At 42.2% G+C, this 26,906-nt stretch overlaps 1 protein-coding gene across 1 annotated transcript in view; it reads right to left on the reverse strand.

Annotated features, from left to right (window-relative positions):
* The window catches only part of LOC109921340 (solute carrier family 22 member 4-like), a 104,242-nt gene extending 78,458 nt beyond the window's left edge, over positions 1–25,784 (reverse strand). The window contains exon 1 of the mRNA XM_048593977.1: positions 25,413–25,784. Within this exon, the coding sequence (XP_048449934.1) occupies positions 25,413–25,778 (366 nt within the window). The 5' untranslated portion in view covers positions 25,779–25,784. The remainder of the gene's footprint in view (positions 1–25,412) is intronic.
* Between the last annotated feature and the right edge of the window lie 1,122 nt (positions 25,785–26,906).

Genomic DNA, 26,906 nt, shown 5'->3' on the forward strand with positions numbered 1-26,906 from the left:
GCTGTGAGCCCTGGAGCAGTATGTGGGCTGTGTGAGCCCTAGTGCAGGATGTGGGCTATGAGCCCCGGAGCAGTATGTGGACTGTGAGCCCCGGAGCAGTATGTGGGCTGTGAACCCTGGTGCAGTATGTGGGCTGTGAGCCCCGGAACAGTATGTGGGCTGTGAGGCCAGAGCAGTATGTGGGCTGTGAGCCCTGGAGCAGTATGTGGGCTGTGAGCCCTGGAGCAGTATGTGGGCTGTGTGAGCCCTGGTGCAGTATGTGGGCTGTGAGGCTGGAGCAGTATGTGGGCTGTGAGCCCTGGAGCAGTATGTGGGCTGTGAGGCAGAAGCAGTGGAGTAGAAGCAGTTGCTTATGGGAAGCTGCCCCCAAAGCAGCGCTCAGGCATGAGTCCTGGACAGAGACCGGTGTGAGAGGAGAATCCTCACCTTAGAACACTGTAATGTTAACCCCTTAATATATCCCTTAATATATTCCTATTTTACACTTACTTTCAACTATTAATTAAGCAACTACTTTTCTCTCTCTGCTGTATGCAACAATTGTACCTAGGTACTTGTACCTAAGATGTCGCCATGAGAAGGCAGACATTGTAAAAGTTTTTCACTGTACTCCTACAATGGGGCACACAAGACAATAAGAGGATATTGTACTGTATTGTATGCCTTTCATAATTTTACATAATTTATCAGGTGGCCCCTCAGCCTCCGACACTCTCGCAAAAGCAATCCAAATTTGTCCAACTTCTCCTTACAATTAATACACTCCAAACCAGGCAACATCACGGTAAATCTCTGCTGCACTCTCTCCAAAGCCTCCCTGTGGTGACCAGGACTAAACACAATACTTCAACTGCCCAACTAAAGTCTTATACAGCTGTAACATAACTTGCCAAATTTTATACTCAATGCCCTGACTGATAAAGGCAGGCATGCCACATGCCTTCTTTATCCCCTTATCCAGTTTTCAAATCATGAAAATGATAGCATGAACCCACTATATATTGTTGCCAACAATGACTTCCCTATTATGTTTCACATTTTACCCAAGTTTATCTTGCTTGTTCAGTATTAAAGACCACGTTGTTAGCAAGCTCTTACTCTACACAAACAGAAGCGTGGCTTTGCATCAAGGATATTGAAGACAGTAGTAATATCGGTGTTCAAACAGAAATACTTGTTACTGTAACAACTTCCTGGAATTACTACATGTGTGGTAATATGTGTTTTATGTTAATCATGAAGATGTAACAGATTACATGATTCCGACATCAGTGAGGGAGAAGGACACCAGTCTCGAATGGGCATGTGAGAAGAGCGTTCTTAAAAATTGCACTAAAGAGCTGTATTTAAGAAACTATTATGTACAGATCTGAGTGAAGGAGTATTATCGTACATCGGGAGTTGAAGAGCCTTAGTTAGAAATAAGGAGAAAGCAACCTCAGGACCAATGTATGTGTAGGCACAGACAGCTCAGAGATACTCCAGACCAGAATCACAATGGGACAGTAAGCAGTATTGATTTAAAGCACAATGTAAAGCATTGGCTGGGGAACAAAGCTGCACAGCCAGAATGTGAAGTTCATATAGAGTCCAAGGGATACAGCTGAAAAGGGAAGATTTCAAAGGCAGGTCATGACCTCAGATGACTTTGAAGGTGCAATTGAGAAAAAAGTACAGATACTCCAATGACAGACCAGACTTCAGAAGACCTAGAGGGAAAATATAAGCCGTGAAAGGAGAAGATTGTGAAGGCAGGAAGAGAGAGCCATGGAAGACTTTAAAGCTTAGCAATTTAACCGCTAAGGAGGGTCAATATCTACAACTGGAACACTTCCATATTAAGAAGGAAAAACTTGAGTACTCACCTAAGTCAGTCAAGCATGATAGTCTGCCGCTGGCTGGTAGCTCAGTTGTACACTTTGCCATTCAATCAACAATTTAAAAACATGGAAGGCCCATGGACACCGAGGTCAGAGGGTAGGAGCTCTGTAAGCAGCAGATTCAGTGCTTTACAATGGGTTCAGGCTCACCACAAGGGAGAAGTACCATCAAGTCCACACATCTTCTTTAAATATGGTAGGTTCAATAACTGATAAGGCAAAGCATGGAAGAAGGCAGAACGAAGTATAATGCATCAATTAAAGAAAACTTTAACCACAAAAGCAATTTAGTGACAGAAAGGGGCAGGACTTAATCAGTGATCTTCTCATTTGGGAGAATTAATAGAAGCATTTTGAAGGGATTTGTATCACTGTGCTGGATGTTGTCGTCATGAGGCTTTGCAGGATGAGTTACAGACCATTTAGCAGCCTGTATGAGAGATGTGAAGTCACTGCATTATCTTCAACCCGAGGAGAATTTAACATTGGAACATGGGATCCAATTGATTATGCCAGCAGAAATCACAGCCAAAATTGGTCAGTACTTTGAGGTAACATTGGGGATTCTGATATGGTTCCCTCCTGAAAACCAATCAAAATGCCAGAAACTGTATGAGGTGGCACAAAATGTTGTTCCAAACAGAATCACAAACACGATAAATATCCAGAAAGCGGGTAAGGAATGCTAAAATTGTGGGTCAGTTGGGACACTTTAGAAAATATTGTAAGTACTTTCATCACCACAAAAACAAAGAAAAGGTCCTGAAAAAGGAACACTTCCAGAGAAATGGAACTCCTGCAACAAGGAAAAAATTTAAGATATTAAGGATTCAGAACAAAAAATAAAGACAAGGGAGGTCAGAGTGAGTCAGCCTATTCAGAGCCATCGACTTGAAGCTACATGACTCTCCACCAGTTTTCCAGGGCAACTAGGAATGGGCAATAAAGTCAGGTGTAAACCTGTAATGCTTACATCTGATGTATGAATAGAAAATGACAGAATGTAAACTCAACACGGGAGCAACTGTTTCAGTACTGGCAGACAACATGACGCAGGTGAACTCTGAAAGTCAACCCAACCAACATGAAACTGAAAGGTCCAGGAGGCACAGATCTTCAGGTGCATGAGCAAATTGGCACATGACTTCATCATAATGGACCAAATGTCGGTGAAACATTATAAATACTGAGGAATCAGAATGCCACATTGTTAAGCAGAAATCACCAAAAGGACATTAGAATAGAAACAGGAGTAGGCTGTATGGCCCCTCAAGTCTTCTCTACCATGCAAAAGGATCATGGTTGATCTAACATTCCTGATGAAAACTTTCCTGCCTTTTACCTAAAGCCCTTGGTTCCCCTACTGATCAAGAATCTATATCTCAGTGTTAAGTATACAAAAGGACTCTGCCCCTACAGTTCTCTGTAGCAAGAAATACCAAAGACTCACAACATTCTGAGAGAAGAAATTCCTCATCTCAGTTTTGAATTGGCACCTCTTTATTCTAAGCCAATGCCCTCTGATCCTAGACTCTCCCACTTCTCAGAATTTTCCCTTTCAAGCCCCTGAAGTATCCTACATGATTCAATGAGATCACCTCTCGTTCTTCTAATCTCCAGTGAGTAGAGACCCAACCTGTTTAATCTTTGCTCATAACACAAACTCCAAACCAGGGGATCATCCCAATGAACCTTCTCTGAGCTGCCTCCAATGAAATATCTTTCCTTAACTGAGAGGATCAGAATTGCTCACAGTAGTCCAGATGTGGTCTCACCAACACCTTATACAATTGCAGTAAGACTTCCGTACACTTATACTCCACACCCACCTTGAAATAAGGGCTAACATTCCATTAACTTTCCCGGTTACCTGCTGCACCCAGTGTGCTTTCTGCATTTCATGCACAAGTCCCTTTGCATTGCAGCTTTCTGCAGTTTTTCAATTGTAAACAATGCTCTCTTCTTTTGTTTTCCCTTCCAACATAAACAACTTTACATTTTTCTACATTATACACCATTTCCCAACTTTTTGTCCACTTATTAACCTGTTAATCTGTAAACTGTTTGCATCCCTCTCATAAATTCTTTTCCACCTATTTTTGTGTCATCTGTCATCTGCAAGTTTGGATACAATGCACTCATTTCCTTCCTCCAAGTCATTAATATATATTGTAAACATTTACAGTTACTGCACTGATCCCTGTGGAACCCCACTCATTACAGGTTGCCAAACTGAAGAATAACCTGTATTCCCCACTCCCTATTTCCTGCCCGTTAGGTAATTCTCTATCCATACCAATATACTACCTCTAGTACCATGGGTTCTTATCTTACGACTTAACCTTGTCGAATGCCTTCTGAAAGTCCAAATACAACACATCTACTAGTTCCCCTCTATCCACGCCAGTTGAGACTTCTTTGAAAAACTCTACTAAAGTAGTCAGACACAATTTCAATTTAATGAGAAGGTAGGTCAATTAAATAAAATGAAATGAGGAGGACCTTCTTCATTCAGAGGGTAGTTACTATTGCAATTCTCTATGCAAGAGGACTATGGAAGCTCAGTCATTAAACATATGCAAGATAGAGATCAATAGATATTAAATATAGCAAAAAATATGGGGATAGGGTTGGAAAATGCTATAGAGGCAAAAGATCAACCGGAGCTAGGCACAATCTAGAGAATGACTGGAAAATCCTGGTTCGCTTCCTTTGATTGTTGTTTAGTGGCTCTTAATGAATCAGGCCGGCTCCCTGCCACTTTTTGGTGGGTAACCATTCCATCCCACACCCTCTGAGATCCCTCCCCATCCTGCACCTGCAAAAATGCTGCAAAGGGAAAGGAATCAGCCAACGAGGCTTCCTTCCAATGCCGATCCAGGTTCAAGCTCTACAAAATTCAGTTTTTGCTTAGTTTCCCTGCATTAAGTAAATTATCTTGAAGAATTTCTATCCAACAGTTCAACAACTATCCAATTCAACTCATGTTAAGCAACATTTTCCAATGCTTCACTAGACTCACACCAAGCTAATTAAACTGTGGAAAGTGTATTTGTCACAAAACAGAAAGCCTGGCTCATGGCCTGTGCTGTGCTACAGAAACATCGTGCATTTATTTATAAACATAAACAGGCTGAGATCACACAAGTGATGCCTGTGGGATAAAGTTTCAAGACTTTGTTTTCTCTGAAGCACTGAAACAAGAGAAGGCCATGAGTCCTTCTTACAGGGACAGGAGTGGGAGATAACACAGTGTGGAGCTGAAAGAACACAGCAGGGATAACATTGTGTTAACTCTGACTCCAGCATCTGCAGGTCTTACTACCTCTCAGGGACAGGAGTGGGCCATTCAGCCCTTCAGCTTGGCCAAGCACTGAGATCATGGCTGAATTTCTATTTCAAGTCCACCTTCCTGCATTATCCACATACCATTTGATTCTCTCAGTACTGAAATACCTATTTACCTCTGTCATGAGGTAAACTCATCAACAAAGCATCCACTGTTCTCAGCTAGAGAACCCCTAAGGTTCAGAAACCTTTAAATTAAGAAATTTTCCTAATTTCTGTCCTAAAAAGCAGACCCCTTAATCTGAGACTAAAGGTCAAGCCTCCTTAGAGAAGGGAAGTGTCCTGCTAGAATCTACCCTTTAAGATTGTTATATATTTCATTGAGAATACTTCTCATTCTTCCAAACACTAAAGGAATATAAAGCACGTTCTATTCAACTCACCCTCATTGAACAATCTTCTCATCCAGGAAAAAGTCTAGTGATCAACTGCTGTGCTTCCTCTCAGGTAATTATAAGTAACTACCTTCATTAGGCAAGCAGTCCGAAACTATCTCATACCCGAGGTGCATTTTCACAAAGCCCGATATAGTTGCAGTCAGACTTCTTTGTGCTTGTATTCTAATTTGCAATAAAGGCAAGCATATATTTACTTTTCTAATTGACAGTCTACCTGCATGTTAGCTTAATGTGATTCATGTACAAGGAACCCCCAGGTCTTTTTACGCATTTCTGAAATTCAGTTATGTCATTGTTGATCTGTATCTTAACTCCATCTATGCAGGTTAAACTTCACCTTAGTCCTAATGCTACCCCAATGCAACTCTTGGTTCCTTTCTCATTCATATCATGCCTTAACAAAACATATCAATCTTAGTTTTGAAATTTTCAATTGATCAGTCCAGGCTCAGTATAGATAATGGTTCTTTAGAGTTTAAAACTTTGTATTAAAGTAGCCCTTTTTAAATTTGTAAATATAAACTAAACCACATAGATGAATAGCAGGAAGTCTAAATATTATACAGGGCTAGGTTTCATGCCAGTGACAGTATCTGACAATGTTGAAAGTGTGGTATCACACTCATTTAATGCCAATTTCAAAATGGCTGTAAGCTCAAATTGTGATACAAATAGAGTTCTTGACTCATGCATTTAAGTCAGGAAATTAAGTACTTTGCCGTAGTATAGCCCGATATCCCATTTGGCAGGATTGACATGTAAACATTGATAAGTGTTGTTTTGTTCTATTGGGTATGGCATAATGAGCTGTTTATATTGGTTTTCTAGATACTAGTCCTTTCTTTTTGCATTTACCGGTGGCTCAGTGTTTAGCACTGTTGCCTCACAGTGCCAGGATTTTGGGTTCGATTCCAGCCTCAGATGACTATCTGTGTGGAGTTTGCACATTCTCCCCACGTCAGCGCGAGTTTCTACTGGGTGCTCCGGTTTCCTCCCACAGTACAAAGATGTGCAGGTTAGGTGGATTGGCTGTCCCAAATTGCCCATAGTGTCTAGGGTGGGAAATGCAGGGATAGTGTAGGGACTGGGTTTGGGTGGGATGCTCTTCAGATGGTCAGTGTGGACTCAACAGGCTGAATGACCTGCTTCATCACTGTATGGATTCTATGATTCTAAAGTTTGGCAGCTCCACTACACTGGACCTGGGTCAGGAACTCCAGCCATAAGTGATAAAGATGGTGTCAGCTGTGAGGGAAGGAAGTCATGGACCCTGTGCTTTGCTCCCAGGTCAGGAGTGCAGTGACCTGACATTGCCTGGCTCTACAAACCCTACGTGGGGAGAAGTGCCCCAGAAGGTTGTCTTCTTGTTCCAGGATGAAGTTCTTTGGGAGACATACCAGGCGACCCTGAACGAGAGGAGAGAATGTTGGATTCTCAGCACCAAATTAAACTAAAAAAACCTTCCTTCCTTCTCTGAACTCTTACACCTTATCCCTCCTCATCCCCACATACTTCTAATACTCCCATTCACATTCCATTTCATTCCCTCTGTGTGATGATATGCAACTCTCTATAGCCCCTCACTATCCCCGTACCATTTTTTGTCCCTCTTTCCACACCCCATCACTCCTTATACCATCTTTGCCAATCTATGGTCCTGTTGCCACAATCCTGACTCTTTATACCCCTTTTGCCTTTTTAATGCCAACTTGTGCCAACTAATGCCTCCCATTCACCACCCTTTTCTCTTTCCCTCCATGCAGTGTGTCATAGATGATTGAAGTCAAGATAGAAGGCAACTGAATAGTAATTTCATCTACTTTGAAAAAACCACCATATAGCATGCAATATTCATTCTACATTGTCTAAATCATCAGTTTGTGTAAACAACAATCTTCATTCAGCAATCTTCCAGACTTCCTCTGACTCCTTGTAGTATCTACTCATGTATTAAGGTTTTCTCGGCTGCATTATCACAGGATTGATATGGCATAAAAGGAAGCCATCTGGCCCATTGTGTCTGTGGTGATTCACTGAGCATTTTGATCTAGCATTCGTCTCTTGAATTTTCTTCTTTCTAAATAATCATCTGAATGCCCTCTGGAATGTCTCATTTGAACCCACCTCTATCATACCTCTAAGCACACCCTAACTACTAACTGTGTGAAGACTTTTCTCAACTCACCTTTGCTTTTTTTGCAAACCCTTCTTTTTTTTATTTATTTATGAGTGGGAATAGTTTCTCCCTATCCACTCTGTCCAGACTCCTTGCGATTTTGAAAACTTCAATCAAATCTCCTCTTAGCTTCTCGTCTCCAAAGAAAGCAGTCCCCATTCTCTAATCTTTCTTCAGTATTGAAGTGTTAAATCTGTGAAAACATCCTCATGAACCTCTTCTGCATTTTCTCCAATGTATTCACATCCTTCCTGTAATGTGCACCCAACACTATAAACACTAGAGATAACAAGGTGTAGAGCTGGATGAACACAGCAGACCAAGCAGCATCGTAGGAGCAGGAAGGCTGATGTTTCGGGCCTAGACCCTTCATCAGAAATGGGGGAGGGGACAGGAGTTCTGAAATAAATAGGGAGAGAGGGGGAGGCGGATAGAAGATGGATAGAGGAGAAGATAGGTGGAGAGGAGTTGCAGTAGGTCTAACCAGTATCTTATAAAAGTCTTAGCCTCTAAAATGAAATCAAAGAACTGAGGATGATGAAATTCTGAAACAAAATAGAAAGTGCTGGAGAAACTCAGCAGGTTATACACGTAATGGCAAGGTCCTGGGGAGTGTTGCTGAACAAAGAGACATTGGAGTGCAGGCTTATAGTTCCTTGAAAGTACTACAGGTAAACAGGATAGTGAACAAGGCGTTTGGTACGTTTGCCTTTATTGGCATTGAGTATATGAGTTGGGAGGTCATATTGCAGCTGTACAGGACATTGGTTAGGCCACTTTTTGAATACTGTCTTCAATTCTGGTCTCCCTGCTATAGGAAAGATGTTATGAAAGGCTGCCGAAAAGATTTACAAGGAAGTTGCCAGGGTTGGAGTGTTTGAGCTGTAGGGAGAGGCTGAACAGGCTGGGGCTATTTTCCCTGGAACGTTGGAGGCTGAGGGGTGACCTTAAAGAAGTTTATAAAATCATGAGGGGCATGGATAGGGTGAATAGCCAAGACCTTTTCCCTGGGGTGGGGGAGTCCAAAACTAGAGGGCATAGCTTTAAGATGAGAGGGGAAAGAATTAAAAGGGAGCCAAGGGGCAACTTTTTCACGCAGAGGGTGGTGCGTGTATGGAATAAACTGCCAGAAGCAGTGGTTGAGACTGGTACAATTACAACATTTGAAAGGCATCTGGATGGGTATTGGAATAGGAAGGGTTTAGAGGGATACGGACCAAATGCTGGCAAGTGGGACTGGATTTATTTAAGCTATCTGGTCAGCAAGGAAACAGACCGAAGGGTCTGTTTCCATTCTGTGCACCTTTATGTCTCCATGAGGTCTGCAAAGAAAAACATTTAATATTGCAAGTCCAGTGACCCTTTGTCAAGCCCCTCTGCAGAGGCATAGAAATCCCTACAACATGCAACAGGCCACTCAACCCAGCAAGTCCATAACCAACCCTCCAAAGAGCATCCCACCCAATCCCCATAACCCTGCATGTCCTGTGGTTACTATACCTAGCCTGCACTCTGGGCAACTTAGTGTGGCCAGGTGACCTAACCTGCACATCTTTGGACTATGGAAACCAGAGAAAGTCCACACAGACATGGGGAGAATGTGCGAACTCCACACACCAAAGGTGGAATTGAACCTGCGTCCCTGGTGCTATAAGGCAGTAGTGCTAACCATTGAGCCACCATGCCACTCCAAGAGTCACTAGGTCTAAAACATTAACTGTATTTTTCTCTTCATGGATGCTGCCACATTTGCTGAGATTCTGAAGCACCTTCCATTTTTTCCTTTCTTCCTGCCTAGTAATATATGAAGTCTAGAGTATTATATGCTTTACTAACAGACCTTTCTAACTAACCTGCCCCTTTAACAACTTATGTACATGTGCACCCGAGTCTCTCCACTCCTGCACATCCTTTATAATAATACTCTTATTTTATAGTCTCTCCATAATCTTTGAACAAAAACACATTCCCTCACACTTCTCCACTTTGAACTTCATCTGTCGCCTATCTAGCCACTCCATCAATATGTCAAAGTCTTTTCAAAGTTCTGCATTGTCAGATACATTTACAGCACAAAAGGAGGCCATTCAACCCATTGAGTTTGTGTTGGTCAATAATAATCTGACTATTCTTTATTCATTCACAGGATGAGGGTGTTGCTGGCTAGGCAGCATTTATTGCCCATCCCTAGTTGCCCAGAGGGCAGTTCAGAGTCAACCACATTGCTGTGGGTCTGGAGTCACATGTAGACCAGACCAGGTAAAGATGGCAGTTTCCTTCCCTAAAGGATATTAGCAAACCAGATGGGTTTTTCCAACAATCAACAATGGATTCATGGTCATCATTAGATTCTTAATTCCAGATATTTATTGAATTCAAATTCCACCATCTGCCGCGGCAGGATTCGAACCCGGGTCCCCAGAACATTGTCTGGGTCTCTGGATTAATAGTCCAGCAATAATACCATGAAGCCCTTGCCTCCCCTCACTAATCCTAAACTCCATCTTTTGGCCCGAAGCCCTCACTCTTATGGCAATGCAAGTAACGATCTCAATACTGCTTATAAGTTATATGTGTTTTGGATTCAACCATCCTTTCAGACAGCGAGTTCCACACTTCCACCACTCTCAAAGTGCAAAAATTTCTCTTCATGTCTCCATCTACTCCTTAACTTAAATTTATGCTCCCTGCTCAATGACTCTTCTGCTAGCAGAAAAAGCGCGTTCTTATCCACCCCATCTATTACCTTCATAATCTTGCACATTGCTATCAAGTCCTCTCTCAATTTTCGTTGCGCTACAGAAAACAACAGTCCGTCCAATTGTTTCTCATAGCTTAAACCTCTAGCCCGAGCAGTATCCTGCTGAGTCCTTTCTGCACTTTCTCTTGTGCAGTCACATCCTTTCTATGATATGGTGACCACAACTGTACACAGTACTGTAGTGGTGGCCTAACCAGCATTTTACACAGTTTCAGCATAACCTCCCTACTCTTGTGGTCTACGTCTTTGCTAATAAAAGCGAGCATATCACATGCCTTCTAAACCAGTCTATCTAAATACCCTGCTACCTTCAGGTGTCTGTGGATATGCATACAGAAGTCCCTCTGATCTTTAGTACAGTTTTTTTTTAATTCATTAACAGGATGAGGACATCATTGGCTAGGCAGCATATATTGCCCAACCCATGGGCAGTTTAGAGTCAACCACATTGCTGTGGGTCTGGAGTCACATGTAGGCCAGACCAGGTAAAGATGGCACTTTCCTTCCCAAAAGAACATTAGTGAACCAGATGGGATTTTCCTGATATCGACAATTGATTCCTGGTCATCATTAGATTCTTAATTCCAGATATTTTACTGAATTCAAATTGCACCATCTGCCATGGTGTGATTCAAACCTGGATCCCCAGAACATTATTTGGGTCTCTAGATTAACAGTCCAGCGATAATACCACTAGGCCTTTGTCTTTCCAGGGTCCCACAGTTTACAGCAAAACTCCTCACTATTTACCATGCTACCAAATTTCATGTCATCCTCAAACGTTTTGATGATACCTCTGACATTTAAGTTCATATCACGATATTAGTTAAAAATGAAGAAAACTGGAGAAATGGAGAGAAATGGAAAAACTGTAAAAAGCTGCAACACAAAGGGATGTGGTGGTACTTGTACATGAAATACAGAAAGCTAGCAGACAGGTGCAGCAGGTAATCAGGAAGGCTAATGGAATGTTGGCACTTATTTCAAGGGGGTTGGAGTGTAAGAGTTGGGAAGTCTTCCTGCAACTGTACAAGGTGCTGGTGAGACCACATCTGGCATACTGTGAGCAATTTTGGTCTCCTTGTTTGAAAAAAGCTATTATTTCATTGGAGGCATTTCAGAGAAGGTTCATTATGATGATCCCTGCTTTGGGGGGATTGTCTTCTGAGCAAAGTTTATGAGGCTGAGACTGTACTCACTGGAGTTTAGAAGAATGAGAGGTGATCTCATTGTGATATATGGGATTCTTAAGGGGTTTGTTGAGGTAAATGCTGAGAGGATACTTGCCCTCATGGGAGAGTCTAGGATCAGAGGGTATAGTCTGAGAATAAAGGGACATCAATTTAAGACAGAGATGAGAAGGAAGTTCTTCTTTCAGAGGGTTGTGAGTTTTTGGAACTCTTATCCACAGAGTTGTGTGGAGCAGAGTCCTTGTGTATATTTAAGGCTGAGATAGATAGATTCTTGATCAGTAGTAGAATCAAGGGTTACAGGGGAAATGTAGGAAAGTGGGTGTGAGGAATGTTGGATCAGCCATGTCCCCATTGAACCGTGAAGCAGGTTCTAGAAGCCAAATGGCCTAGTTCTGTTCCTATGTCTTATGGTTTTATGGCATTATTAGTAATTTACTCCACAAACAGCAAGGGTCCCAGTACTGAGACCCGTGGAGCCCGACTGGAAAAACGCTTCCAGCTACAGAATCGTTCCTCTACTATTACCTTCAGCTTCCCACCTCTCAAGCAATTTTGGATTCAACATGCCACCCTTGCCTTGGGCCTGTGCTTTCTTGACCAGTTTGATATGAGGCATCTTATCAAAAACCTGCTATAGTCCATGTAGATCACATCAAATACATTACCCTCGTCAACACAAATACAGAAATGCTGGAAAAACTCAGTAGGTCTGGCAATCTCTGTGGAAAGGAAACAGAATTAAAATTCTGATGACTTCTACACCTAGGAAAAAGTGGTATTTATGCTGAAGATGGGGCGGAGATGGGGGGGATGAGAGGTGAGCGGATAGATGGAGACAGAGCCCAGAGACTGAGAGATTTGAATGGAATAAGCAGACAGGGGATCATTTGATAGTATGCCAGAACAGACGAGAGTTCAGAGTAGCAGAGAATGGGTAGGCTGTGCTAAAATTGGACTGGATGTTGGGGTGGTTAAAAAACATGGAAAGAGAGAATCAGAATCTAAAGTTATTGAATTCAATATTGAGTCCAAGAGGCTGTAGGATCCCCAAGCAAAAGACGAGAAGCTGTTCTTCCAGCTTGTGTTGAGCTTCACTGGAGAATTGCAGCAAGCCTGAGACAGAGTTGTTGGCAAGGAAACATGGCAGTGTTTTGAAGTGGCAGGCAGCTGGAAGCTCAGGGTCATTTTTATGTACAGAACATCAATGTTCTGCAAAGCGGTCACCCAGTCTGCATTTCATCTCTCCAATGTAGAGGAGACCACATTGTGAGCAGCAAATGCAGCAGACTAGATTGAGTGAAGTGTTGGTAAACCACTGTTTCACCTGGAAGGTATGTTTGGGACCTTGGATAATGAGGAGGGAGGAGGTAAACAGACAGGTGTTACACCTTTTGCGGTTGCAGGGGAAGGTGCCGTGGTGTTGTGCGGGGCAATTTGGGAGTGAACGAGAAGTGGACCAGAGTATCCTGGTGGGCAGAAAGCTGACAAGGGAGGGAAAGGAAACATGTGTCTAGTCATGGAATCCTGCTGGAGGTGATGGAAACGGCAGCTAATCATCCTCGTGCGTGATATGTGCGTGATAGTGGTGTGGTAAGTGAAGGCTGGGACACCCTATTACTGTTGTAGAAGGGAAGAGACGGAGTGAGGACCAAAGTGTGGGGGATGCATCAGACACAGCTAAGGGTTCCACAGTGGTGGGGAATTCTTGGTTGAGAAAAAGTAGGCATTTTGGAGGCCCCTGCAGAAGTCTTCCTTTGTCAGAACCTACGTAACATAGACGGAGAAACTGGAAGAATGGGATAGAGTCAGAAAGCAGGGTTTGAGGATATGTAGTCGAGGTAACTGGGGGAGTCGGTGGGTTAGTAGTGGATATTGGTGGCCAGCCAATGCCCAGAAATGGAAACAGAAATGTCTTGAAAGGGAATGGAGGAGTCAGAGATGGACCAGGTGAAGGTGAGAGCTGAGTGGAAATTGAAAGTGAAATTGGTTAATTTTTCCAATTCTGAATGAGAGAGGGAAGCGGCACCAATAATATCACTGAAGCACCGGAGAAAGAGCTGTGGGGGTGGTGTCCAAAGTAGAACTGGAACAAGGAATGTTCCACGTATCCCACAAAAAGACAGGCATAACTGGAGCCTATGTGGGTTCCCATGGCCAAACCTGTGCAAGTGAGAGGATTTAAAGGAGAAGTTGTTCAAAGTGAGGACGAGCTCGGCCATGCAGAGGAGGCTGGTGGTGGATGGAGATGGTTCAGGCCTTTGTTCCAGGAAGAAGCAGAGAGTCCTGAGACCATCCTGATGGGAGATGGACACGTAAAGGGATTACACTGTGAAAAGGAAGCAGCTGGAGCACACAGACTGGAAATTTTGGAACCAACATAAAGTGTTGGAAGAATTGCGGATATAAGCGAGGAGGGACTGCTCAGGGGAGGAGAAATCGAGTCAAGCCAAGATCCTTGTCAACAATTCTGGTTATCTCGTCAAAAGTATTGAAAAAATCAAATACAACTTTCTCTTAACAAATCAATGCTGACTGTCCCTTGATTAATCTCTGTTTCTCCAAGTGCAGACATTGTATCAGAATGCTTTCTAATTATCTTCCCCACCACCAAGACCAGACTGACTGGCTTGCAATTTCCTGGTCTATCCACTCCTCCCTTTCATTAATAACGGAGCAATGTCAGCAGTCCACTGGCACCTCACCTGCGGCCGGAGAGGATTTGAAAATTATTACCAATATTCCTGATATCTCCTCTCTTGCCTCACTCAACTGCCTGGAATACATTCCATCTAGGCCTACAGATCTATCACTTTTAAGGCTGCTAACCTTGCTAGTATCTCCTCTCTCTCAATGTTAATTTTTTCTAATGTTTCACAGTCCTCAACCCTGACATCTATATCTGCATTGTCTTTTTCCATTGTGAAGACCAATACAATGTATTGATTGAGGACTATGTACATGTCTTCCAGGTCCACACACACATTATCCCTATGATCCCTGATGGGCCCTACTATTTCCCTGGTTAGGCTCTTTATCATTATATAATGAAAACCCCTTTAGCTTTCCTCTGTTCTACCCACCAATGCTTTCTCATGCATTCTCTTTCCTTTCTTCATTTCTCTTTAAGCTCCCGCTGCCCTTATTATACTCTCAGATCTCTGACATTTTGAACCCTCAGAATTTGCTATAACCTTCTCTTGTTTTCATAACCCTAAGCTTTATGTCTCTTCAATTTCAGATCTTGTCAGACTTGGTCCCATTTTTGTGTTTATAGTAACATACTTGCCCTATACTCTTGCCATTTCCTCCTTGAATATCTCCCACTGCTCTGAAACAGTTTTATCTGTAAGTAGCAAATCCCAGTCCACTTGGAGCAAATCATATCTTATCTTAGTAAAATTAGCCTTCCCCAGTTTAGCTAACTTTTGTAACCAACTGATCCTTATCATTTTCTTTAACTATCCTAAAACCAACTGAATTATGATAACTGTATGCATAAGTTAATCAGACTCGTTTAAAATCATTAACGTTTTGTAAAGGCAAGATGACACACCTAAAAGTTAAATTCTGTACAGAAACTAGTGCCACTATGTTGTCACTATGAGTCCAAAAAGACATGTACCTCAGCAATAGGTGCTTCGAGATACACTTACAAAAGACCAGATCCATAACAGATCAGCAATTCCATGCATTGGCACAATCACACTGAACTGTCAAATGCAAGGCTCTGGTGGCTTCCTAAAATCTTCTAGCTGGTAGATACCAACAGTCCAGTAGTGGTAGGGCTGCCACAACACACCGATTTCAATGTAGTCACAATACATGAGTTTCAAACTGTTACCATTGAGTTGGAACAGACCGCTCAAAATTGAAGTAGTTGAATTGAAAACAGCCTCAAAAGTTGATCTGTTACATTTTGAGCAGCTATGGACAGTCATAATTGACAAATGCCAAAGATGAACATCTACAAGAATTGAAAAAGTATTCTCCAGTGATGTCCAGATAGTACTAAAGAAGTACTTGAGAACATTTTGGCCATTCAGGATGAGATTGGTAGGTCACAACAAGTCACTTTGAAAGGTAAATTAGTCCTAACGCAAACACCAACATATAGTCCTAACACCAACATATAATGTCCATGTTCCATCAGGGATGCATAGGTAACATCTGCACAAGACTTACCCATGCATAAGACTGTAAGCATGTGAACTTATGTACTGGGCAGAGTATTCAATAACTCATCAACACATATGAGCATGCCAAATGTATGATCCTCAGCAGCAGTGGGAGCCTCTACATTAACACCATGTTCCTTGGATAAAAGTAGCAAAAGACTAATTCACAATGCACAGGGAAAATTACATTCTTGGTACGATCACTTCTCCAAACTTCTCATTGTCCCATAGGCTAACAACACAGCATGTGCCATCATTGCTGACACGATGATCACTGTTTTCAGCTTATTTGAAGTACTGAACAGATAGTGTCTGAAAACGGACTCACAGTTTACTGGCAAACCGTTTAAATGCATTTGAAATATGTGGCCCATATTGCATTGTCTGGCCATTAACCACGTGCAAGCACAACAGAATGTATGGCATATATTGTCAAGGCTATGATCATCATGTCAAGCAAGATTTTCACTTTGTATTGGTGCATTTTTGTGCAACACCAGGGGAGACTGAATTACCAAACCTGGTGGGTGGCACAGTGGCTCAGTGGCTAGCACTGCTGCCTCACAGCACCAGAGACCTGGGTTTGATTCCACCCTCGGGTGACTGTCTGTGTGAAGTTTGCATGTTGTCTGTGTGGGTTTCCTCCAGGTGCTCTGGTTTCCTCCCACAGTCCAAAGATGTGCAGGCTCAGTGGATTGGCCATGCTAAATTGCCCATAGTGTTCAGGGATGTGTAGATTAGGTGGGTAGTAGGGAGGTGGGTCTGGGTGGGATGCTCTAAGGGTCACTGTGGACTTGTTGAGCCAAAGGGCCTGTCCCCACACTGTAGGGATTCTATGCTTTTATGTTGCCAGCTCAACTTAGAGAAGAGCAGGTGGAGAACTGCCACAATGAGCACTGGATGAGGGTGCAAGTTAGAAATCCAAACACAAATACCTGGACATCAGAAAACATTTCTAGAATATGCAACCAGCCTAGATCCATACAAAATCATTACTGATCAGTTCAGTCTGATATAGAGCACACTAACCATGCATAAGAACACACTAATTATGATGACTGTGTTGTGATGTTGAGTGACAATAACCAGAACCAAGACAACCCAGTTGTCAAACAAGTGCAACAAAGTATAAAATGTACCTCTCTGGAAGGGTATACAAGTACCAGATCACAATGTGTTCTCAAACCTCCAAGTGGTAGATTGAAGTTTGAATTGTCAATCTTGTAGACAGTTCGTACAACTATCAGATTGATAACATGTGCCTATCTATAACCCTGTATGTCTTTCCGAAATAAGTTTTAAAAGAGGGATATTATGTTATGTCTCATAGTTAGTATGTACTTTAAAAGACATGTACCTTTAAAAGTCATGCTATGATATCCTTACTGTATTGCAGCATGTTCCCTGACAGTAGAAAGGTTACAGGCTCTATCGCAACTTGAAGCAAGTCATGCTGATGGAAGCACGCTACTCTTTTTAACCAACCAGCCCAGCTTATTAGCCAGGCATGCATATGCCCATGAATGTAATATCTAATATCTTGATAAACATCTGTTGGATCTCACAAGACCACATTGTCCACATTCTAGTTTCTTATGTCACAAGACTCAACATATGAACAAGGAACAAGAGTAAGCCACTCAGCTGTTCAAGCCTGCTACACTATTCAATAACATTGTGGCTGATATACTTTAACCTCAACTCTTACACTCCTGCATATCCCAATAATCTTTCAACCTATTGCTGGTCAAGAATCTATCTATCACTGCCTTAACAATATTTCAAGATTCTGCATCCACTGCCTTTTAAGGAAGGGAATTCCAAAGACTAACAATCCTCTGAAAGAAAAAAAAATCATCAAACCTGTTTTAAATGGGTGACCCCTTATTTTTAAATTATGACCCCTGGTTGTAGATTCTTCCACAACAGGAAACATGCTTTCAACATCCAACCAGTGAAGTCCCCTCAGGATCTTATATGTTTCAACTATGTGACCTCTGACTCTTCTAAACTTCAGAGGATACAGGCCTAACCTGTCTAACCTTTCTTCGTAAGGTAACCCACTCATTCCAGATATCAGTTTAGTAAACTTTCTCTGAACCGCTTTATTTTTGCCATAGAATGTAACATAAGCATTGCCACATCAGGTAAAGATACTCTGCTGAATGCAAATCAGGAGCCGGGCTAAATTCTGACCTGTCAAAATGGCGGAATATTTTGACAAGTGTACACTACAACTAAACCAAGGTGAATTCATCATCTTTGTATTCCATTTTGAAAATCTCAAGGCCTGCAGTACCATAAAAGCTGCCTTCTACTTAGAAAAAGTGTGTGGCCTGACCTGAAATGTACCTATCTGGGGGTGACCTTTCACCATTCCTGAACTTACCATCACCACCTCCAAAAGGTACAGAGAAGACCAAGACACCCACATTCTTCACAGTTCAGCCCAGCTCTGGTCTTCTCAACAGCTGAATATTGTGCACGTCTGTGGGTCTCAAGTCATCACACAGATCTTATTGACATACACCGTCACTCAGCCATGAGGACAATCTGTGGAACTCTAAGATTAACTTGAAATATTTACCAGTTCTTTCAATAATTGCCTGTTTCTATTCTATAGGACACAGAAATATTTACGGACGTATGAACAGGGAACATGAATTGGCTCCTCAAGCCAGCTCCTCCATTTAATAAGATTGTGGCCGACCTGATTGTAACCTCAAATACATATTCCCCAGATAACCTTTCAAGCACTTGCTTAACAAGAATCTATCCACATCTACCTTAAAATATCTTCAAGGACTCTGCTTCTGTCACCTTTATCAGGAACAGAGTTCCAAAGACTCAAAACCATCCGAGTGAAAATCTTTCACCTCATTTCTATTTTAAGTGGGAAGTCCCTGATTTTAAATAGTGTCATTTAGTTTTTGACTCTCCCATAAGGGGAAACATTCTCGCCACATCAACCTTGACAAGATCCCATGGGACCTTACACGTTGCAATCAGGCATCCTCTAACACTTCTAATCTCCAACAGACACAAGCCTAATTGTCCAGCTTTTCCCATAAGGCAACACGCTTATTACTGGCATGAGTATCGTAAACCTTCCCTGAACTGCTTCCTATGTAGTTATATCCTTCCTTAAATAAGGTGGCCAATATTGTGCATTTCTCCAGTGTCCTATATAACAGAAGCATAATATACCTACTTTTGGATTCAAATTCCCTCATAATGGATGATATCATGGTACCACCTTTTTCCTCATTACTTGCTGTGCCTGTATACTAACTCTAGTGATTGTAATGAGGTCAACTAAATGGACCTTATAGAATATGACTTCACTGAATGGGGTTGTTAATCTGGTCCAGTCAGGGATCCCTGGCTGACAGATAAAAAGAGGAGTGTCACATATTCTGTCACTCTGAGAGCTGGCTCTGAGGGAGCTGGGCCAGTGTCAAGGACTTTCCATGTGTGAATAAAGGGTGACTTAATAATGGGATACCAGCCTCTTCAGTGATGACAAGAGTAAAACATTTTCCTGAAGAAACTCACTTACTACAGTCATCTTTGAGTTGGAGTAAGCATTTATGACATCATGCCATTATTTGGGAAGGTTGACTTGTTTGACTCTGCCCAGTTTATGGCAAGAATGCATTGTTTTTTTCCGGGCAAATGACACTAGGGTTGATGAAAAGTAATAAGTAATTCTCAGGACAGCTTGTGTACCCATAACTTTTTCGGTTATTAAGAACCTAAATTTCCCTTAGGCACTAGATACTATAACCTTCAAAAGTTGACGGATTTAGCTAAGGAATGTTATGACCCCAAGCTTTGTCTAATTCTGAAACATTATAATTTTTATTCAGCAATTCAAGAACCAGGGGAATCAGTACTGGGATTTTTGACCGGGTTAATACAACTGGCAGAGGCACGTGACTTTGGTTTAACCCTGAATGAGATGCTGACAGACTGGTTGGTATGTGGGATTAATGATGTAATCATGTAAAATGTCTACTAGCTGAATCCAACTGGACTTCAAACAGGCACTACAACAGGCTTTATCGTTGGAAAATGCAGCACGTGGAGCATATGAGTTGCAGGCTATTCCGAAGGAAGTGCATGTCCTCACCAGTCTGACTGAGCTTGTGGAACACCACTTGAGTGAAGACAGTTGCATAGCCTCACTCAGGACATTTCCTGAAGAGAGGGACTCTAGGATAGCCCACAGCAAAACCCCAAAACAAAGCCAAGCCACAGTCAAGCCTTGGTTAAAAAATTCTTCACGATCTGGACTGGTAAGCCATTGTAGTTACTCCCAATATCTGGACTTGAGGCAGCAAAGGAATCCTATTAGACCTAAATTGAGAAAGAGAATTCATAGGCCAGTATCCAGGAGAGTGCACTCCCTGGAAAGTCCACCTACATCTGGTTTTGAACAGTTAAATTTTCTTGCAACATCCAAATCTGAACCATTCAAAATAAATGTCAAATGGTCATCTAGTTTTAATGAAGGCCAATATCAGTGCAGATGTTGTAGTGATTGCAAACCAGTCTTTAACAAAATTTGTTCTGGATTCCAACCCTTAAGTTTGCATAAGATCTCTGCTAGACAGAGAACCTATACTGGGGATCCTTTATAGAATAAGGGTAGAGCTGTGGTTCTGTTCTCTTATGAGAAGCAGCTGATTCAGTTACCAGTGATTGTAGTAAAAGGGTAGGACCCAAGCTTGATGGAGCAAAATTGGTTGAGAGAGATTCACGTAGAATGGCTCAACAATTTTTGATTAGAAAATAGCTGCCTGAGGGAAATCCTAATTAAATACCTGGACATTTTTCAGAAAGGTCTAGGGACTATCAAAGAAGCCAAGGCCACCTTGCATATTGACCAGGAAACCATTCCATGATTCTGCAAGGCCTGTCCAGGTCAAAAGTAGAGCCAGAAATCAGAAGGCTGGAAAGGGAAGGAATCATTAAACCAGTCCAGTTTGCGGAATGGGCAGCACCAGTCATACCAATTTTGAAGCCCAATGGGTAAGTTCACCTTTGTGAAGATTTTAAACAAACCACTTTTCTCAGCTGGATGAATACCCAATCCCGAGCATAGAGGCCAAGTAGCAAATGCGGATGCATTGAATCTCCTCCTGCTGGCAGATAAACCATCGGTGGTATCACCAATGGAAAATCCTATAATGGTTTTAAATTTTCTGGACACACTTCTAGTCACAGCTGATAATATCAGACTTTGGACACAGAAAGGTCCAGTTCCTGGCAAATTGAAACAGCTGGTGGTGATGGGGGAAACCAAAGGGCCATCACAACCAGAACTGCAAACTTTTCGGACCCGGATTGTCCCGAGCAAAAGACACTACCCAATACTTGGTTGGCACGGTGGCTCAGTGGTTAGCACTGCTGCCTCACAGTGCCAGGGACCTGGGTTTGACTTCCCCTTGGGCAACTGTCTGTGTGGAGTTTGCGCATTCTCCCCGTGTCTGCATGGGTTTCCTCCGGGTGCTCTGGTTTCCTCCCACAGTCTAAAGATGTGCAGGTTAGGTGGGTTGGCTATGCTAAATTGCCCGTAGTGTCCAGGGATGTTTAGGTTAGGTGGGTTAGACATGGGAAATGCAGTGATAGAGGAATGGGTCTGGGTGGGATGCTCTTCGGAGGGGCAGTGTGGACTTGTTGGGCCGAATGGCCTGTTCCCACACTGTAGGGATTCTATGATTCTATGACTTGCTGAACTCTACCAGGGTCATCCAGGTGTTTCCAGGGTGAAGATGTTGGTGAGAAGTTATGTGTCTGGTGGCCAGGATTGGATGCAGACATAGCCACGTTGGTGAACCAATGCCCAGAGTGCCAACAAGGACAAAAATTACCGCCAGCAGCTCCCCTACTTCTGTGACAACAGCTGGGTAAACCCTGGACTCAATTAAACGTGGACTGTGCAGGCCCCTTCATGGACTCTACCGTCTTAGTCATTGTGGACACTCACTCAAAGGGGCTGGACATGCATAGAATTCATTCGTCAAACATGGAAATGATGATAGGTAAACTGCGTGCATCTTTTCAAATACACAGACTCCCGGAAGCATTGGTCACGGATAATAGGTCATTGTTTACTAACAGGAAATCTGGGTATTTCTGAAGTCGAATGGGATTTGACATATAACAACAGCTCCACACCATCCATCATCCAATGGTCTGGCAGAAAGAGCAGCCCAAACTTTGAAGGCAGGCTTGAAGAAACAGCTTACAGCTTCACTGGATACCAAACTGTCCCGGTTCCTATTTGATTATAGGACCACCTCACATGCAACTACAGGGATAGCTCCAGCAGAGCTGCTAATGGGAGAAGACTCCTCACCAGGTTAAATCTGATCTTCCCAGACCTGGGGTGGGGAGGGTGAAACTGCATCAGGAACGCCAATCTCAGATGCCAGACTCCACTAAGCACGACAGACAGTTTACTTCAGGAGACAAAGTTTTATGTAAGAACCACAGAAATGACCCTGCATGGGTAAGAGGCATGGTTGATGCAAGGTCATGACCAGTGACGTATAAAGTTTGAGTAGGAGCGACAGTTCTAAATAAGCATGTGGACCACATGAAAGCTGCAACCTCATAAACGATGTGACAGCTCCTTGGAGCAGTCAGAAAGGCAGTTGGAACCTGTGGGTTCACCCTCTCTGTCAAGCATTGAAGAGACCTCTGAACCTGAGATGGACATGTGGATCTCATCACATGGACGCCTTTGCTGCCGGAAGTAGAGAGAGAATTTCTCCCAAGTCACTCCAGGTAGAAGAGGCAAGCTCCCATGTGTTACACACCATCCATATCCGATGTAGAGTCAGAGGAACCTGACCCAGTGCTAAAATGTCCCAGGAGGCACTACAAGGAAAAGGACTGGCCTATGACCTCAGACTCAGAGAGTGGGAGGAATGTAACGATTCGAACGAGGTCAGCCAGGTGAACCCATAGAATATGAGTTCCCTGATTTGGGCTGTTAATCTGATCCAATCAGGGAGCCCTGGCTGACAGATATAAAGAGGAATGTCAGATGACACTATGAGAGCTGGCTCTGAGGAAGCTGGGTCAATGTCAAGGACTTCCCACGTGTATATAAAGGGTGTCTTGGTGATGGGATACCAGCCTGTGTGGAGTTATTTCACTAACCTTTAGCAATTCATGCACAAGGGTACCAGATTCCTCTGTGCCTTAGAGGTCTGCAATCTCTCACCACTTAGATAATATGTTTCTTGTTTATTTTTTCCACTGAAACAATTCAACATTTTTCTATATTATAATCCATTTACTAGATCTTTATCCACCCACTTAACCCATTTATATCCTTTTATTGCCACCCAAGGTCTTCCTCAAAACTTAGCTTTCTACTTATCTTTGTGTCATTGGCAAATTTGATCACCATACCTTTAGTTTGTTTGTATAGTGTGTATACAGTGGTAATCCCAGTACCAATTCCCATGGCATACCATCTATTGTATCTTGCCAACCTGAAATAACCCATTTATGTCTACTGTCTTCTTCCTGTCCAATTTTCTACCAATGCCAGGTTGGGAATCTACTTGCTGAAGTTCAGAGGAATGAGAAGTGATGTCATTAAAATATCTAGGATTCTTAAGGGTTTGACAGGGTAAATACTGAGAGGACGTTTCCACTTATGAGAGAGTCTAGAACCAGAGGGCAGTCTCAGAACAAAGGGGCACCAATTTAAGACTGAAATAAGAAGGAACTTCCTCTCTCAGAGGGTTGTGAGTCTTTGGAACTCCTTGTCACAGAGATCTGTGGGGAGAGTCTTTGTGTGTATTTAAGGCTGAGATAGATAGATTCCTGATCAGTCAGGAAATCAAATGTTACAGGAAAAATGCAGGAAATTGGATGTGAGGAATGTTTAATCAAGCATGATCTTATTGAATGGTGGAGCAGACTCAAGGGGCCTCATGGTCTTATGGTCTATATGATGGAGCCCCAAGCCCAATTTGATAATTGCCCAAGTTGAAAATGTTGTTGCTTGAGTGGACCCTAGGTTCCATGATAATATTACCAAGAGCTGTGCTGCATCATGCCTGGTATGAAGTGCCCAACAGCCCAAGTATCGTCAACCACTTCTAACCCCAATGGTGCCCACCCACCCATCTCCGATTCTGTTTTGGCTTCTAGCCCATGATTATATCAACGTGGACAGTGATCTGAAGATTCCTGATCTCCTCAGACCCAGCATTAACTTCAAGCCCAGTTTCCAGCTTCACCTTTAGCTTAGAGGTTTTCTACTGGCAGGATGACTACACATTCGAACTAAGCAGAATGAAAGGGATAGATACATAGAATCCACCAGCAGGAGTAGACCATTCAGCCCTTGAAGCCTGTTCCACCATTCAATATGATCATAGCTAAGCCTCCATCTCAATACCATATTCCTGTTTTTCTCCATACATCTCAATGCTTGTAAAACCTAATAATTTATATTTATTTTTTCTTGAATATATTCGGTGCCTTGGCCTCCACAGACTTCTGTGATAGAGAATTCCACAAGATCACTTCCCTTTAATTGAAGAAATCTTTCCTCATCTACTGTATCTATGGTCTACCCATACCCTGAGATTGTGTCCCCTGGTTCTAGACTCCCCAACCAGGAGAAATAATCTCACTGCATCTCATCTGTCCAGACCTGTTAGAATTTAGATGTTTCAATCAGATTTCCCTCACCCTTCTAAATTCTAGTGAATACAGGCTAAGTCGAACCAATCTCTCCTCATGAGTCAGTCCTGCCATCCTTGGTATCAGTCTGAAGAATCTCCTCTGCACTCTCTTTTTGGCAAGTATAACCTTTCTTAGGTAGAGAGATCAAAAAGGCACACAATACTCCAGTTGTGATCTCATCAAGGCCCTGCACAACCATGGTAAGACATCCTTGCTTCTAAACTCAAATCCTCTTGCAATGAAGATTAGTAGACCATTGCCTCCCTGATTGCTTGCCTGTCTGTTTACATTGACTATTATAGAAGGACACCCCAGATCCCTTGTATACCTACACATTCCAACAGATCAACGTACCTACTGAATAAACTCTGTAAGAGATTTCAGAAGATAATTTTATTCATTTCATTTAATAAGTCAGATAAATGGCATGAGAGAGAAAGGAATACTAGTCTCTGCTGATAAGGTGAAATGAAGTAGTGTGTGTGAAGGATGCTCACATAGAATATAAACACCAGCATTTGGACCAAATAGTCTTTTTTCTTGCTGTAAAATACCATGTAACAGTATTCTTCTGACACGCCATAAAAGATAATAACTGAAACCTACAAATAAACAGTATAAAAGAATAAATGTCTCAAAAGCAACTTTTTCAACTTTGTTATCATCAATAAATGTAAAAGGACAAAAATGGATCTAATGATATTCAAAGGTAAGAGCCATACCTACGTACAATTGTGTACAAAGACAAATGAATATGTCTTACCTCACTGACAATGGTTGAGATGTATCTGTCCTTGCTATACACCCAGCCATCCACACAACCTTCCGTCTCAGGTGTTGTATCGTTGAGACCATCTTGCAGCTGGGTTTTGAATCTAGTGCATTTACTATACACTTGCTCATCAACCATGGGCAGCAATAAGCTCAGATTTGTGAAGGAGGTTTCCTCAAAGGTCATGTTTGAAGAGTTAGACAGACGGCAGTGGTGCTGAGGGGTATCGGCCAGAAACACCATAGACAGACCCACATAGCCATTTGGTATTATACCGATGCTGAGCAAAAAGAAAATAGTTATTTGATGATGACCCCATTCTCCCAGAAAAGCAGTCGCTTCATCATAATCTTGCATCTTCTTTTATATTCTTCAAAATTCCTTTTCGCAGCTGGTGCCTTCACTTAAAGATAGCTCTTAATGAAGCAGCAAAAGTGCTTCATCAAAATTTTCAATAAATTTAAAATTACAAACTCTATTTTCAATCAGAATGGATAAAATATATACACAAGTCACAGCATTTACAATCCACTTTCAACAACTCCAACAACTCTTGCTCTTTAGATCAAATAGAAAACAAGTCTTCATATCACTCATAAACAATAAGATCAGTATTGATCATATGTTAATAGACTACCACATCAGTAATGTCAAACTGTGTCTAAGCATCTGAAAGACAAGATAGTTTTCTTTCCTGTCAAAGCCTAGCGCCTCGTCTCGATTTCATACATGGACAGTGCAGAGCTTTTATTGGTAGTTATTCTATTGATTGACATGGCTTTTCAAAGCCTATAAATATGTGCATTCACCTCTCCCTGAACAAGAGGGCATTATATAATTTTGTTATTAATATCTAACTAAATGAGATCAGCAGCTGCAATAAGTTAATGACTTTAACAGGTTGTACTGAGAAAGGAATTTTGCTGCTGAAGGAGGGGTGGCAAAATCACTTCTTCATCCTAAAGACATTTCAGATTTTACTTATCCCCGTTCTCTATCTCTGTCCTTAACCTTTAGGCAACTGTCCTCTTTCCAAATAGCCAGGGAGACAACCTTGCACCTGGAGATTTAACAATTTGAAAATGTCTAAATCTTGCACACACATGCATTTAAACAGACAAACACGGCACAATCACCTTCTGTTCTCATGTTCAACTGTGTTTGGTTGCTCGTGCATTTATTTCATGTTGCATTTTGTTAGTCAGCATTGGTTGGAAGGATACTGTAGTTCTCTAGTATGAACCCCGGAATTATCTTCAACATCCCGTCCACTTATACCTAAATATAAACCTTTAGAGCCTGTAAATGGACCCAGCTACAGTATTGCCAACAGTTTGACTTTCAGATTTCACTTAGTTCTGAATGTCTGCCTCTGTCAGCAGATAGCAGCTTGCTCTGTCCACTTTACAACCTGACTCAATAGTTGAGTCTGTCTTACTCCTGTCATGGTAGAGCATTCACTTATTAATAATGTTGATTCTCCTG

Source organism: Rhincodon typus, chromosome 3 (assembly GCF_021869965.1).
Source record: "Rhincodon typus isolate 14 chromosome 3, sRhiTyp1.1, whole genome shotgun sequence".
In the NCBI taxonomy this organism is placed as follows: domain Eukaryota; kingdom Metazoa; phylum Chordata; class Chondrichthyes; order Orectolobiformes; family Rhincodontidae; genus Rhincodon; species Rhincodon typus.